Source organism: Chionomys nivalis, chromosome 4 (genome assembly GCF_950005125.1).
Source record: "Chionomys nivalis chromosome 4, mChiNiv1.1, whole genome shotgun sequence".
Taxonomy (NCBI): Eukaryota; Metazoa; Chordata; class Mammalia; order Rodentia; family Cricetidae; genus Chionomys; species Chionomys nivalis.
In genome coordinates, this window is record NC_080089.1 from 30,894,475 (window position 1) to 30,910,137 (window position 15,663).

General features: G+C 41.6%; 1 protein-coding gene across 2 annotated transcripts in view; it reads left to right on the forward strand.

Moving 5' to 3' along the window:
• The window catches only part of Prdm10 (PR/SET domain 10), a 94,255-nt gene that overhangs the window by 18,770 nt on the left and 59,822 nt on the right, over positions 1-15,663 (forward strand). For both annotated transcript variants that reach the window (XM_057767180.1, XM_057767181.1), the window contains exons 2-3: positions 10,967-11,165; positions 13,459-13,623. In XM_057767180.1, coding sequence (XP_057623163.1) covers positions 11,097-11,165; positions 13,459-13,623 — 234 coding nt within the window. In that variant the 5' untranslated portion in view covers positions 10,967-11,096. The remainder of the gene's footprint in view (positions 1-10,966; positions 11,166-13,458; positions 13,624-15,663) is intronic.

Genomic DNA, 15,663 nt, shown 5'->3' on the forward strand with positions numbered 1-15,663 from the left:
TTTTTTTGGTTTTTCGAGACAGGGTTTCTCTGTGGTTTTTTTGGAGCCTGTCCTGGAACTAGCTCTTGTAGACCAGGCTGGTCTCGAACTCACAGAGATCCGCCTGCCTCTGCCTCCCAAGTGCTGGGATTAAAGGCGTGCGCCACCACCGCCCGGCTCTTTTTGGTTTTTTTGAGACAGGGTTTCTCTGTAGCTTTTTGGAACCTGTCCTGAAGCCTGTAGACCAGGCTGGCCTCAAATTCACAGAGATCCGCCTGCCTTTGCCTACCGAGTGCTGGTGTTAAAGGCATGTACCACCACTGCCCAGCTAGAATATCTTTCTTAATGGTGGTCAGAGAATCAATTAGGAACATTTTTTTTTTAATTTTAGATTTATTTTATTTTATGTGTATAAGTTTTGCCTGAATGTATGTAAATATACCATGTATGTGCAGTACTTGCCAAAGCCAAAAGAAGGTGTAAAATCTCCTGGAATTATACTTACAGTTGGTTGTGAGCTGCCCTGTGGATGCTGAGAGCTTAAACCCAGGTCCTCTGTAAGAGCAGCAAGTGCTCTTAATCACTGAGTCATCTTTCTAGCCCTGAGGTCTGACAGAGCTGCCTGCCTGGCTCCCTGCTTGCCTGCCTGCCTGCCTGCCTCCCTCCCTCCCTCCCTCCTTCTCTCCCTCCTTCCTTCCCTCCCGCCTTTCCTTCCATTCTTTCCTTTTTTTCTTTTTTCCTTCTTTCCTCCCTTCTCTTCTTTGTTCCCTCCTCCCCTTCTTTCCTTCCTTAAAGATCTTAATCTCTTTATTTAGTTTTTATTTTGTTTATGTGTGTATGCCAACTCCCTTTTTCTTTCTTTCTTTCTTTCTTTCTTTCTTTCTTTCTTTCTTTTTTTTAATTTGCTGAAATCCGTTTTGAGCCGTCATCTTCTCAGGTATATATAGCCTAGCTAAATTTGTCTACATTTTACTTTCTACTGCAACTGAAAAATATTTTAGCCGTATTTCCTCCCACCCCACTTTTGGTTTCCTGCACCACATGTTTGCAGGCTCCCATGGAGGCCAGAGAATATCGCATCCCCAAGACTGGAGTTATAGGCAGTTGTGAGCTGCCGTGTAGGTGTGGGACTTCTGCAGGAGTAGCAGGTAGCCCGAGGAACATTTCTTTAAGATGCATTATACAACAGTTTTGGAGTTGACACTGCTCACTGTCATAAAATCAAAAGGCTGTTTACTCCATAATTGATCTTCCTTTACTTGCCAGTGTCTGAATGCTTTTCTGAATGCCCACCCCGACCAATGACATAAAATTTTATTTCTGAAATGGTTTTGTTGTTTTTACAACTGGAGCATTCACTCTTAGCTTCATTGTTGGCATTTACAGCAGTTGTTAAATAAGCCCTCAGTAGATACAGGCAGCAGCCCTTACTGTTGTGATCTTACTCATCTTAACTTTATACCTCTGTTTATATAGAGATAGCCAAGCCTATAAAGTCTTAAATTAAAAAAAAAAAAAACAACAAGCCGGGCGGTGGTGGCGCACGCCTTTAATCCCAGCACTCGGGAGGCAGAGGCAGGCGATCTTTGTGAGTTCGAGACCAGCCTGGTCTACAAGAGCTAGTTCCAGGACAGGCTCCAAAACCACAGAGAAACCCTGTCTCGGGGGAAAAAAAAAAAAAAAAAAAAAAAAAAACCAACAAAGAAGCAAATAAAATTGTTGGTCAAAGGCATAGTCTCTCAGCAGTACTGGGGATTAAACCCTCTATGCAAGTGTTCTACCACTAAGCAATACTCCCCAATCCTCCGCCCCTTTTTTCTTCTTTTTAATTTGCTGAAATCCTTAATGAAAGCCTTCAGCTTCTCAGGTATATATAGCCTAGCTAAAATTGTCTACATTTTACTTTCTACTGCAGTTGAAAAATATTTAAGCCATATTTCCTCCTACCCCACTCTGGGTTTCCAGCAAGGTTTGGTGGACTGCCTTGCTGTGTGGGTGGAGAGCCCTTAGGCTATTGGGTTTCCAGAGAGGAAACTCTCCAAGGTCACACCTAGAGTAGTCTTTTTCTGTTGTTTAGGTGAGGAGCAGATGAAAACTTCACTAAGCAGGAAGGTAGTGATATTTGTTTCACATACTTGTGACTGCTCATTTCCACAGTAGTTTTAGCAATTTGTTGCAATTCTTTTCAAAACTGAGAGACTACACTGTCTTTGTTAGAGTTCTATTGCTGTGTTAAAATACCATGACCGAAAGGAAACTGGGAAGAAAAGGGTTTATTTCATCTTAAAGCTTGTAGTCTATCATCCAGGGAAGTTAGGGCAGGAACTAGAGGCAGGAACCGAAGCAGAAGCAGAGGCCATCGAAGAGTGCTGCTTATGGCTTGCTCCTCATGGCTTGCTCAGCCTGCTTTCTTATACACTCCAGGACCACCAGCCCAGGGGTCCTCCCACATCAACCATCAATCAAGAAAGTGCTTCACTGGGGCTGGAGAGATGGCTCAATGGTTAGGAACACTGACTGCTCTTCAGGGGTCCCAGGTTCACTTCCCAGCACCCCCATGATAGCTAACAATTGTAATTTCAAGATCCAAGACCCTCACACAGATATGCAGGCAAAACACCAATGCACAGAAAATAAAGAAAGAAAGAATCTGGCAGGAACATTTTCTCAACTGAGGTTTCCTTTTCCAAGATGATGCTAGTTTATGTCAGGTTGACATGAAACTGGCCAGCACATATTCGAAGGATCTAATAGGCTTGCATTTCATAGCAAGAACAGGGAACTTGTACTGAAATATGCATTATTTTGTTATCTGTCCATTGTATTTCTGCTTCAGTTTCCTTTCACAAGTTAGAGCTAAGCTCAGTACATTTTCTTTCCTGAATTCTAAAGTTGTTTGTTCCAGAAATCAGTTAAATGTAAAAGCTTTAGCTCACATTCTAAATGTGAACAGAACAAAAGCTCTTTATGTTCACTGTACTTGTTCTCAACTTTAATGTGGTGCTTCTTAATCATGAGGCTGTCACTCCTGCCTGGCTTCTTGCTGTATGCTATTGTATGTTTCCTGAACCTAAGTTTTAAACAACTTCTTTGGCTTGATGTGGGCACTAAATTAATGAACTGATTTGATCAGTGTGAGCTCCTTGGATCCCGAATGAGATGAATTTGAGTTATTTCTCTTCAATGTCTTGTCCTTGTGATTGCTACTGAGCCCACTGCTCCCTCTGGCCACCCCTGCAGGGCTGAGTGCCTCAGAAAGGCTTCATTTAGTAGTGACTACTTATTTTTGATGGAATACCTGACTTCAAAGAAGCAACAGAAAGCAGGAAGGATTCTTTTTGGTTTGAGCGGATAAGATGTATCATGGAGGGACAGCATGGCAGGAAAGGCATTGTGCAGATGGCTCCATGGTGGGGGTAGTGTATGGCAGCTGCTTGCTTATATCTCAACTGATCAAGAAACAAAGGACAGAAAACAAGGCCAAGCTATAAAACCTGACCTATTTCCTTTTGTTAGGTTTCACGTTCTAAAGGTTTACAGCCTCCAGAAACAGCACTGCCAGCTAGGGATCAAGTAGTCAAACATAGCCTGCAGGGAGGGGCATTTCACACTCAAACCATGGCAAGGAGTTTCCTAAATCTTGCATAAAAAAGAAACAACAACAAAACCCTTATGTGAATCAGGTCAGTAGTTAGAGATCCAAGAAATAAATTTAGCACCAAAGTCTGAGAATTTATGAAATAAGAAACCAGGTGAGGGTAAGGGTATGGGAGTGGGCTGCTAAACTAGGTTCCCAGCATGCCTGTGCTCACATGTCCTCAGTGAGCCAGATAGGAGCAACCTTTACAGTCCACTGCGGGCTCCTTTCCCTTCTTCCTCCTTTCCTCAGCAAAAAGTCTTAGAGGTGAACCTTAGGTAATTGTAGTGTTTCCTGACACCAGCTCTCATTGTCTCTCCCCTGACTCAAGCTTTGGTGCAAATACAACTAAGAGATAAAAGAGTGCAGATGAGATTAGACCTGTAGACTAAATGCTGTGATGTTGGCTGCCACTGGTTCCTACTGTTTACTACTGTGTGCTGAGCTTCATTGATATTATAGTCAGCCTGTTGCCTGAGCAGCAGATTGGACCCAAGAATTTCAGAAGATCACAGTTCAAGACCTGAGCCCAGGAGATTGCAATGGTAGTGAGCAAACAATGCCAGTTTGGCTGGGTAGAGGAAGGGTTGGGAGGCCTGGTTGTTATTGATTGTGCCAAATCTTGCCTCTTGGTGGCTGGCCATGGAGTCATTCATGGTTATCGTGAGAAAAGAGACCTGTCACATCCCATCTCTACCATGAAGAAGTGGAACAGCGATTATTACTGGTTATCAATGAACATTTATTTCAACTTTTTGTTATGGGAAACATCTAAAAAGCATTTACCATTTAACTATGTACAGTAACAGGTGCTTTATCAATCGAGCCTTCTCCTAGTACCATTATCTTTTATTATTTTTAATATGTTTTTATTTTGTTTTATGTGTACGAGTGTTTTACCTGCATGTTCAGGTGTACATGACTTATGTGCTTGGTGCCTGAGGATACCAAAAGAGGGCATCAGATCCCCTGGAACTGAAGTTACGATGGTTGCCAGCCTTCATGTGGGAGCTGCGAATGGAAGCCAGGACTTCCATTTCTTCACTAGAGTGGCTCATAGAACTCAGGGAAACAATGTTTACTGACTGTTGTTAAGGATATTATAAAGGATGCCGGTGAACCTACCCTGTGACAACCTACTACACAGGGCAAGGTAGAAGGAGGGCTTCCTGCTCTCTCCAGATGTACTTATTCCCAGGAAGCTATTCTGAAGTGAGCTAAACTATCATTTTGGAGACTTAAGATTGATTAAATCTTTGGCCTTTGGTGCTAAGTTTAATCTTTAATTTGTTATCTGTTTCATCCCCACTTTTTTAGAGTTTGGGACAGGACAGTGAGTGAATGGCAGGATGGGAAATAAAAGTGACTGAGAAGGTATTTGAGGAGGCTGGACAGATGACAACATGCAGAGAGCAGAAGCCACAATTATTTTTGCCTTGACCATTTTTCTGACAACTAGCACCCTTCCTTAACCTTCCCAGGCTCCTAACATCAGCTGAATCATTAGCACCCTTTGGAGAGGCCAGGGATTTAAGATTTACCTGCCAGGTAAAGGCGACAGGCCAAGTGTGTATTTCCTATACCACACTGGATTTTATTTGTTATCAGTATACTGAGCTTACTGGGAACTGCCTCTGTGGATAGTGATTCTCATCCTTATTGCTAAAGGTTGCTGCTGTTACTTTCCTAGAAACAAAGTGACTGTTCGCGTCTTTCCCCCTGGACAGCAGAAGGAGTTATTCCCTCCCCGCCACTCCCAAACCCTGCTGTATGTAGTTGCAGATGTTTTACACCATGGACTGTTTCAGTGACATGCAGACTGGCCTACACCTGGTTTTTGCTTTCTTCCCTACATCTATTACATTTCCTCTCCTCTAGGAAGTGATCTCAGAGCACCTCTGGGCTAGGCATTCTCCTCTGTCTGCTGGCCCAGCTCCCTCACCCCCCAACCCTGCACAGCAGGACATCTTTAAGTCACTCAACAACCCTCACCCAAATCCGTCCTCAGTCAGCAGTTAACAAAACACCCCTTGACTTTAAGGAATTTAGAGGCTTAAGGTAAGCAGGGAGGAGACTATAACCGGATTGGATAACTTTTTGAAAATCAATTGCTTATTATGTAGCAAATATTACGCAAAAGCACTTTTCACCTACTGTTTTTTTGTCTTTCTCAATAAACACATGACCACCATTTTACAGAGAAAGAAAGTCCTTTTGAGATTTGCCCAAGGTAAGTGCCTATACCCTTCCACGTGCTTCTGCCAGCTGAGGCTGTCCCTGGCACTTGAGTGCTCTGTGCCTCAGGTGTGCTCAGAATTAAAGGTGCAGGGTGGATGAGCACCAGTGTGGGAGTTTAGGACTAATAATGATCTCATTGTACACAGTCACGCCAACTGCTTCGTATCCTCTTGGAAATAAGAATATGATATACTAACCTCCACAATCCTGATAGATGTCCTAAGTTAATTGCCATCATGTTATATGTCATAGTAAAATATCAGAGAAAACCTAAATGACCAGGTGTGGTGGTGCATGTCTTTAACCCAATACTCATTTGTGTGTGAGCGTTGCCTGTCGATGTGGATGCTTAGATGCACACTTACTTATGGAGGTTAGAGGACCTTGAGCGTGAATCCTGAGAGATTGACTGCCTTCCCCCACCTCCCAGCCGGAGTCTTTCACTGACTGAGAATTTACCAAGTCTAACACCTGGTTTCTTACATGGTTTCTGGGGATTGAACTTAGGTCTGCATGTTTTTTTGTTTTTGTTTTTTTTTTTTTTTTTTTTTTGGTTTTTCGAGACAGGGTTTCTCTGTGGTTTTGGAGCCTGTCCTGGAACTAGCTCTTGTAGACCAGGCTGGTCTTGAACTCACAGAGATCCGCCTGCCTCTGCCTCCCGAGTGCTGGGATTAAAGGCGTGCGCCACCACTACCTGGCAGGTCTGCATGTTGACTAGGCAAGTTCTTTATGTACTAAGATATTTTCCAGGTCCCCAAAACATAGACAATTAACGACATAAGGAAGGTTGAGTAAATTACAGTATATTCACACAAAGAAATTATGCAGCTGGAATAAAAAACTGAAGAAGATGTATGTGGATGCAACAGTGCACAAGATAAGCTGTTGCACAGGATAGACAAATGTAGAGAGACTGTTACCTTGTAAGGAATCAATAATTTATTGGTTTGTGGTTGGAGAGATAAACACGTTGTACATGCATTTGCTTGCATGTGAATGAAATGCCTTTGGAAGGAAAAACAAGAAACTGATCCTGTGAATTGTTCCTGAAGAATGGCTAAGAGATTCTGGGAGGGTGATTGTCCTCTATGTCCTTTGTAGTCTTTCAGTTTTTAGCTATTGTATTTAATACTTAATAAACCAGACATAGGTAAAATTAAGATGAAAGAAATAGAACAGGCTAGGCTTTAGCTCAGTGTAAATGTTCGCACCTTTCCCTCTAAGTACAAAGCATCTTTCTAGAAATGCAAACAAAGAGCAGGCACTTGGCTGCTACGTTTTGGAAGGACATAGGTCCATGAAGTATTCCCATGGCTAGGTGCATTTCAGTATTTAGAAGGATCAAGTTGAAATTCTCTAATTCTCGTATGGGGAGGGTACTGCATATCTTTTGTGATAGAAGTTCATAGCTTGAATTTAACCTTAGAGAAACATCAAGAAGCTGAAGATTTAATCCCAGCACTTGGGAGGCAGAGGCAGGTGGATCTCTGTGAGTTCGAGACCAGCCTGGTCTACAAGAGCTAGTTCCGGGACAGGCTCCAAAACCACAGAGAAACTCTGTCTCAAAAAACCAAAAAAAAAAAAAAAAAAAAAAAAAGAAGCTGAAGATTATTCTGTGTTTTTCAAAGGTGTCAAGGTCACAGAAGACCAGGAACAGGAACTCTTTGGCTGACAGAGACCGAGGGACTTGACAGTGAGCACACACAGTAAACAGTGTTTGATGCCAGATTGGATTGGAGCCAGGGAGGAAAATGTTCCTTTGGCTGTTAAGGATGGTGAATTAGACTGTTGACAAAATATTAGGAAAGTCTGTGAGCAAAGTAGAATTGTCACTTCCGTGTCATCTCTGTGGTTTTTGACAATGGTCCTGTGCCTCTAAGAGAATTCCCACAGTTTTAGGAATGAGTTCTTTAAGAGTTTGGAGGTAAGCTGGAAGATGGTGTGCACCGGTAACTCTAGTCACTCATGAGACCAACAAGAGAAGACCATGTAAGCCCAGGAGGTTGAGACTAGCCTGGGTAACTTAGCAAGACCCCATATCAAGGGGGGGAAAAAGACAAAGAAGCAGTGTTTGTAATTTACTCTGAAATGGTTGAGGTGAAAAGAGAAAAGAGCCAGGCAGTGGTGGTGCATGCCTTTAATCCCAGCACTTGGGAGGCAGGCAGAACTCAGTGAGTTCAAGCTCAGCCTGGTCTACAAAGTGAGTTCCAGAACAACCAGAACAGTTATACAGAGAAATCCTGTCTAGAAAGAAAGAAAGAAAGAAAGAAAGAAAGAAAGAAAGAAAGAAAGAAAGAAAGAAAGAAAGAAAGAGAAAAATGGAAAAGTGACTGGAGAGATGGTGCATTGAAACAGCTCTTGTAAATGTGAAGACTGGAGTGTGGATCCCCAAAACCCACACAAAAGCCAGCACGTGGAAGGCAGAAGCGGGGTTCCCAGGGCAAGCTGACTAGTGAGCTTTGTGTTCAGTAACTAAAGTGGGGAGTGATTCAGGAAGACAGTGTCAACATTGGACCTCTACATGCATGTGCGTGCCGTGCTCCCACACACATGCAAGCATGTGGTGGTGCTTTGAAAGAGAATGTCCCACACAGGCTCCTGTATTTAAACTCCTGACCCCAGTTGGAACAGCTATTTAGGGAGGTTTAGGGTGCTCTTGGGGGGAGGTTTAGGACTTGTAGCCTTGTTGGAGAAAATGTGTCACTGCAGATAAAGACTCGAGCTGCTTTGCCATTTGCAGTTGCTCTCTTTGCTTTGTGCTTATGGTTCAAGAAGTGAGCTCTTGGCACCCTGCTCTAGCCAAAATACATGCCCACTGCCTCTTCCTTGCCATTATGAATTCTAATCTGAAACTGGAGCTTCTGGAACTGAAAGTCCAAATAAACTCCTTCCTCTGTAGGTTTCCTTGGTCATGGTGTCTATCACAGCAGCAAAAAAGTGACTGATACATTAGTAACTATATACTAATATTTAATATGCATGTACCATACACAAGGAAAAGAAAGGAAACATGGTAAATAAGTTTATGTGAAGAATCTCTATGAAGATTTTTGACACATTTATTTCCTGTGTAACAACCTTCCCAGTTCAGATTTAAGAAACAGGATATTCCCATTTCTCTAGGAAGCTCCCCAAGCTCCTTTAAATTCCACTGTTTGGCAGTATTTCAGGTACCATTGAACATGATAGGGGGCAGGATAGGGCAGGGGTGAGGAAGGTGGCAACAGGCTATTCACAGGCGCTGAAGGTGGCCGCTGTGCAGTTTGCACATGGCAGCTCCAGTGTTCAGGTTAGGTACCGGCAGGGAATTATGGCATCCTTCTTCAGGGAATTATGGCATCCTTCTTCAGGCTTTATTTTGGTTTAGAGATTGGAGTATGTGTGGTCTAGGAACATGCCTCTCAGTATATTTCTATTAATAACAGAGAACACTGGTGGATGCTGGCCAGCAGTTTTTCCTGTCTGACTGCTGCCTCCCCTGGCTATGAATGCTACTTTAGTGAAGTGGTTAGAAGTGGTGATGTTCAACCCCAGAGAACTCTGACAACAAGGAGGACCCTAAGAGAGACACACATGGATCTAATCTACATGGGAAGTAGACAAAGACTAGATCTTCTGAGGAAATTGGGAGCATGGGGACCATGGGGAGAGGGTTGAAGGGGAGGGGAGAGAAGGAGAGGGAAGCAGAGAAAAGTGCAGAGCTCAATAAAATCAATACCTCCCCCAAAAGAAGTGGTGATGTTGTAGGATGCCAGTGTTTTAGCATTCTCATCAAAAGGGAAGATTGCTACCTCAAAAAAGGTCTATTTTATTGGGTTATAAAGATGGGTTAATGGTTAAGATCACTTGCTGCTCTTGCAGAAGACCTGGGTTCAGTCCCCAGAACCTGCGTGGTGGCTCATAACTATCTGTAACTCCAGTTTTAGGGAATGTGGTGGTCTCTCTTGCCTTCCTCAGACACCAGGTTCTCATGTAGTTTATATACATATAGGTAAAACGGTCATACTCATAAAAAAGTAAATCTTTTTCTTTCTTTCTTTCTTTCTTTCTTTCTTTCTTTCTTTCTTTCTTTCTTTCTTCCTTCCTTCCTTTCTTTCTTTCTTTTCTTTTTCTTATTTATTTATTTATTTATTTATTTTTGGTTTTTCAAGACAGGGTTTCTCTTTGGAACCTGTCCTGGAACTTGCTCTGTAGACCAGGCTGGCATCGAACTCACAGAGATCCACCTGCCTCTGCCTCCTGAGTGCTGGGATTAAAGGCCTGTGCCACCACTGTCCAGCATAAGTAAATCTTTTAAAAAATAAGTTTTTAAGGAGTCTTATCTTAGAAAGTAGAAGAGGTTTCAAATCGTAGGGATTTTTGCATGTTGATTTGGGAAAGCTTTGGCTTGCTCACTATTCCCTCCTGTACTGACCGGATGGGAGACAAGGTTTGTATTTGCATTCACCAAATTATGGCCTGGGCAATCCAGTTTCTTTCATCGGCTGCTTGTCCCTTGTTTTGCCATTTTTATTATTCGGCTCTTCATTTTGAGTAGAAGTGGTAGTGGTATATGCGGTCATATCTACCATGGAAAGTCTTGGGCTACACAGCAGTCAGACTGGAGCATAAGCCCATCATTTACTGGCAGCTAATATATGGAAAAACTTTTTTTTCTCAAAAGAACTATGATTGCCTTCATTTTTTTTAAATTTATTTATTATGTGTACAATATTCTGTCTGTGTGTATGCCTGCTGGCCAGAAGAGGGCACCAGACCTCATTACAGATGGTTGTGAGCCACCATGTGGTTGCTGGGAATTGAACTCAGGACCTTTGGAAGAGCAGGCAATGCTCTTAACCGCTGAGCCATCTCTCCAACCCTGCCTTCAATATTTTTAATGGGAGTTACATTCTATATACAGTGCACATGTATAAACACATATATACATTTAATGATTATCCAAACTATGGTAAGCATGCAATACATTATATTATTGCCATAAATAATATATTATTTTTACCCTTTTGCCTAAGTGTGTTGCCTTTTAATGAAACTTTTTTCCCCTCTGTCTGTTGAAACTAATTTATTAAAATGTAGCCATCCACTTAAACCTTTCATGTCTTTTCTCAGGCACACTGCAGAGATCCTCCTGCCTCCATGAACACGTGTGTACAGGACATACAAGACAGATGAGTGTCCTCTGTCCTGTGCTGCTGCTGTAGGTGGCTCAGACTTGGAGCTGTCCACCAAGGAGAAGAAGATGGATTCCAAAGATGAAAGTTCCCACGTGTGGCCGACATCTGCGGACCATGACCAGAACACTGCACAGGTGAAGGGTGGCCTCTTCCATCTCATTGTTGGCAGTAGTGTTTAGCTGGGGGGGACTCTGACAGCTGAAGAAATGCCAGTGTCTCTGTCTCTATAGTAAGAGGGAGGGAGGGAACCAAAGTGAGAATTTGCTCTGAGAAGCTGAAATGCGTCAGCACTTTGTTTCACTGACAGGTGTTCTGTGAGGTAGATGGACTTATGCCACCACAGGCCCCACCTCTGCACCTTGCTGGTAGAAGCTCTTTAACTTCCCTCCTTTATCTGCTATTGATCCTAAAACTTCAACACATTGCTGACTTCTTTTATATTAACCAGTGTAGGGTTCAGTTCTCCACAAGTAACGAAGCCTAAGGTGTGTTTATAAAGTGAGTGCGCTCTTCTTCCTTTTTAAGACAGTGTCTTGTCTGCTGTCCTGGAACTCTCTAGATGGTCTAGACTGGCCTCTAACTCAAAGAGATCTGCCTGCCTTTGCCTCCCAAGTGATGGTGGGAGGCATACTTAGCCCATAAGCTCATTTTTAAACAGTAGGATACATATAAAGTTTTGATCCAAATTTTCATTAAATTGTATAACCCTAGTACTATTATCAAAATCAGAAAGTTAACCTTGAAATATTTAAATGTACAAATATTACTTAATTTAGGCAATATAATCAATGCTGTAATAAGTAATAATGATTATAAGATTTAAAGGTTACAGCCTAAAATTCAGAGAAAAGTGATTTCAGAGATACATTCAGCAGAATAACTGAGAACACTGCTTTTCTCATGGAATCTGGTTTGATGACTACTTTCATAAATTTATAGATTGTATTTATCCAAAAGGAATAGAGGCAGTTCTCTGGGAGTTTAAGGACAGTCTGGTTTCCTTAGTGAGTCTGAGCTAGTCAGGGTTACATAGTAAGACCCTGTCTTAAAAAAAGAAAAGGAAAGAAAAAGAGTAAAACAAAAGAAGTTTTTGTAAGGTTCTGTGTTGACCAGGGTCCCTGCTTGTTGGGGAACTGAAGTCAGTATACACCACTGCACCCCTTCTTTCCAGTCATTTCTGCTCAAGTTCTGCCAGTTCTTATTTATCGACTTTCCATGAGGAAAACCAAGTAGAAAGGCTTCGCTTTCTCCTTTTTTGAGGAAAATGTCTGCCCCCCCATTTTAAAGCTTCCGTACGAATAAGAAAACTGAAAATTGCAAGATTATAAATCTGAAGTCATAGGATTGCCTTCCGACGTGCAGATGCGCTGTGAACCTAATTTCCTTTAGTGTGTGCTTTGTCTTCAGGCCTAAATTGAGTGTATATAGAAGACAGACTAATCACCTAGCAGGAAGTCGGTTGTATTCCTGGGCTGCTCAATTACACTTGGCCTCTGGCATTCATTCTGGGCATTAAGTTAGTTTATGTGTCATCTGTGAAATGTATTATTTCCCACTGGAGAAAACTGCCGTAGTGATAAGTCAGGAAAGGAGTAAGGATGCCCACCCAGCAACATTGACACATCAGTCATCTCTCCCCAAATGAGTGCTTTGGTTATCTGCCTGCAGACTTTCCATAAAAGCACTAGGCACATGGCATGCTGGCACCTCACAGAATCAATCTTCTATTGCTGACCATTCAGAGAGGATTTTATACAACTCAGTTTTGTTTTTAGTTCTTTAGGTATTAAGACACAGAAAATTATCTCCCCGAGGACAGCTGAACTACTTGACCAGAACCGTTTAACAGTACTTCATTAGTTTCCAGCTTCTTAGCTAGCAGGGGAGAGTTGTATCACACCCATTGATTCAGTGACATTTCCTGTTGTGCCTCCATGCAGCATGTCCTTCACATGTGAAATAACGTGCAGGAGTAAAAGTGACCTTATTTTAATATGTCTGCTGAGAAGCACTACCCATTATAAGATAGAATTTTTATGATATGTTGAAAGCAATTGCTTTTAGGCCTACATAACAGAGCAATGTGTGTTTTGATTTGGCAGTGGTGTCATGCAGAAATCTGCAGTTGTTTTTCCAGGGTCAATTAACTGCCCCCTCATGAGTCACTAGAAATTATCTATTTGCATTGGGTTTGTAAGGCAAAGAATTCAAGTTAGCTCTCTAATGTTAAGCAGTAAATTACTGACAAGGTCCATGTCTTCTGACTTCAGGTCTTCAGCTCATCATGGATGAAGGTATATCAGTCTTCCTTTTTCTTACATTAAGGGCTATTTCAGCTCAGTTGTTCTTGGTTGGCCATATGCCTTTGTGAGTTTGGTTTTGTTTTATAATGATAGATGCTACATACATGCCTGCTTTTCCCCCCAGGTGCACTTTGTTCCGGATGCTGGAACTGTGGCTCAGATTGTATACACTGATGACCAAGTTCGTCCACCCCAGCAGGTGGTATACACAGCAGATGGTGCCTCCTACACATCAGTGGATGGTCCAGAGCACACACTGGTGTACATCCACCCGGTGGAAGCTGCACAGGCATGTGAAGGATTGTTTTTGACTTGTTTCTTAATACACTAATTACTTATGTTTGCTATGGCTCAGTTGTTATCCTAGATATTTTGATTCAGTAAATGTTCAGATAAGATTTGTGCTATCAAGGAGCATATAACTAACTTAGCAATGAACACAGTGGCACGTTTATTTAAATTGAGTGCCAAATGAGTTAGAGCCCCAGTCTCATGTCAGGCTTTCCCTGCAGTGCAGTGAGGCGGTTATCAGTGTGTTACCTTTCCTGAGTCCCCAGACTAAGCATTCTGTTCTGTGTACCACACAGTGTTTAGCTAAATCAAGTTGGCTCAGGGAAAGCATACAGATGCTTTCAGTTAAATGTGTAAGCAAAGGATTCTATCACCTTATACTATTGTTTGCTGATTTATAGAACTGTAACAGAAACCAAGTGTATTCTCACAAAAGCTTTACAATATAGCTTTTGTTTTTGTCATTGACTTGGAGTTTCTAAAAGAGTGACACAGATATTCCACAAATATTGTTGAAACTTTACAATGTACAAAGTATTTATGTGTTACATACATACATATGTATTACTTACAGCATATATGCACAACCCACTACCATACTCACACATACTAATGAAGGCTGAGGATATAGTAAGTTTGCAATATATTGTACTACTGCTATTTCTTCATTTTGTGTTGCCTTTTTACCCAGACCTTTATCGTGCTAGGTGCATGCTTTACCAGTGTTCTGTAGTGTCAGCCACTAAACGGTATTATTTATTTATTTATTTTTGAGGCAGGGTTTTTCTAAATAGCCTTGGCTGTCCTGGAACTAACTATTATGTAGTTCATGCTGGCCTCGAATTCACGGAGATCCACTTACCTCCATAGAAATACACTTGCCTCTGCCTCCTAAGTGCGGGGATTAAAAGCACCTGCCACTCTGCCTGGCTTCATTTTTTTAATGCATATTTTCATAATAGGATCCTTGTTATAAAATTGTCCTTATGTTCATCAAGAGGCTCATATCACTTCTAAGAAAAAATAAGATTCCCTTCATGAATATATTTCTAGTGTATATAGAAATGAACTTGCCAAATGCTCACATGGTCTTTTTGGAGTGCTTAGGCTTAATGCTATTTCTCTAACTTTCTTAAAGTATAACCAAGCCGGGGCTGGAGAGATAGCTCAGTGGTGAAGAGCTCTGCCTGCTCTTCCAAAGGTCCTGAGTTCAATTCCCAGCAACACATGGTGGCTCACAACCATCTGTAATGAGATTTAGTGTCCTTTTCTGTCCTGCAGGCATACATACAGGCAGAATACTGTATAAATAAATAAATAAATAAATCTTTAAAAAAAAATGTAACCAAGCCTGGCGGTGATGGTGCATACCTTGGGAGGCAGAGGCAGGCAGATCTCTGTCAGTTTGAGGCCTTCTGGTCTACAGAGCGAGCTCTAGGACTGATAGGGCTGTTATGCCTAAAATAAAAACTGGCTACACAGAGAAACCCTGTCTCAGAAAACAAAAACAAAAATAACAACCACCACCACCAACAAAATAAAGTACAACCAGAGAGTGTATGTAAAAGTAGGTCTGTACTTAACTGCTAGTTTATTATAATGCTGCTAAATGTTTGAATTTTGATAATATTTTAAATGTGAAGAAATCTTAACTTTCTATAGCTTTTCTTCATGTTCCTCTGGAATTCAGATTTAACCAGTTTTTTTCTCTTTCTTTCTTTCTTTCTTTCTTTCTTTCTTTCTTTCTTTCTTTCTTTCTTTCTTTCTTTCTCTCTTCTTTTTTGTATTTCTCTATACAGGGTTTCTCTGTGTGGCCCAGTTTTTATTTTAGTCCCATAGTTTTATCAAAGTCTTGGACAAATTAAAGTCTTTCAAAAGATGTAGCAGTGAGACTATTTTTCTGGATTGCAGATACTAACCTTATCTTAGCTGTAACAGTATGGACGTTTTCCCTCTCTAGTTGCTATGTGTTTATAATGATTAAGTTTCTTTATTATCATTATTATACCTGCTGGCTTTATCAAAAAAAAAAAAAGAG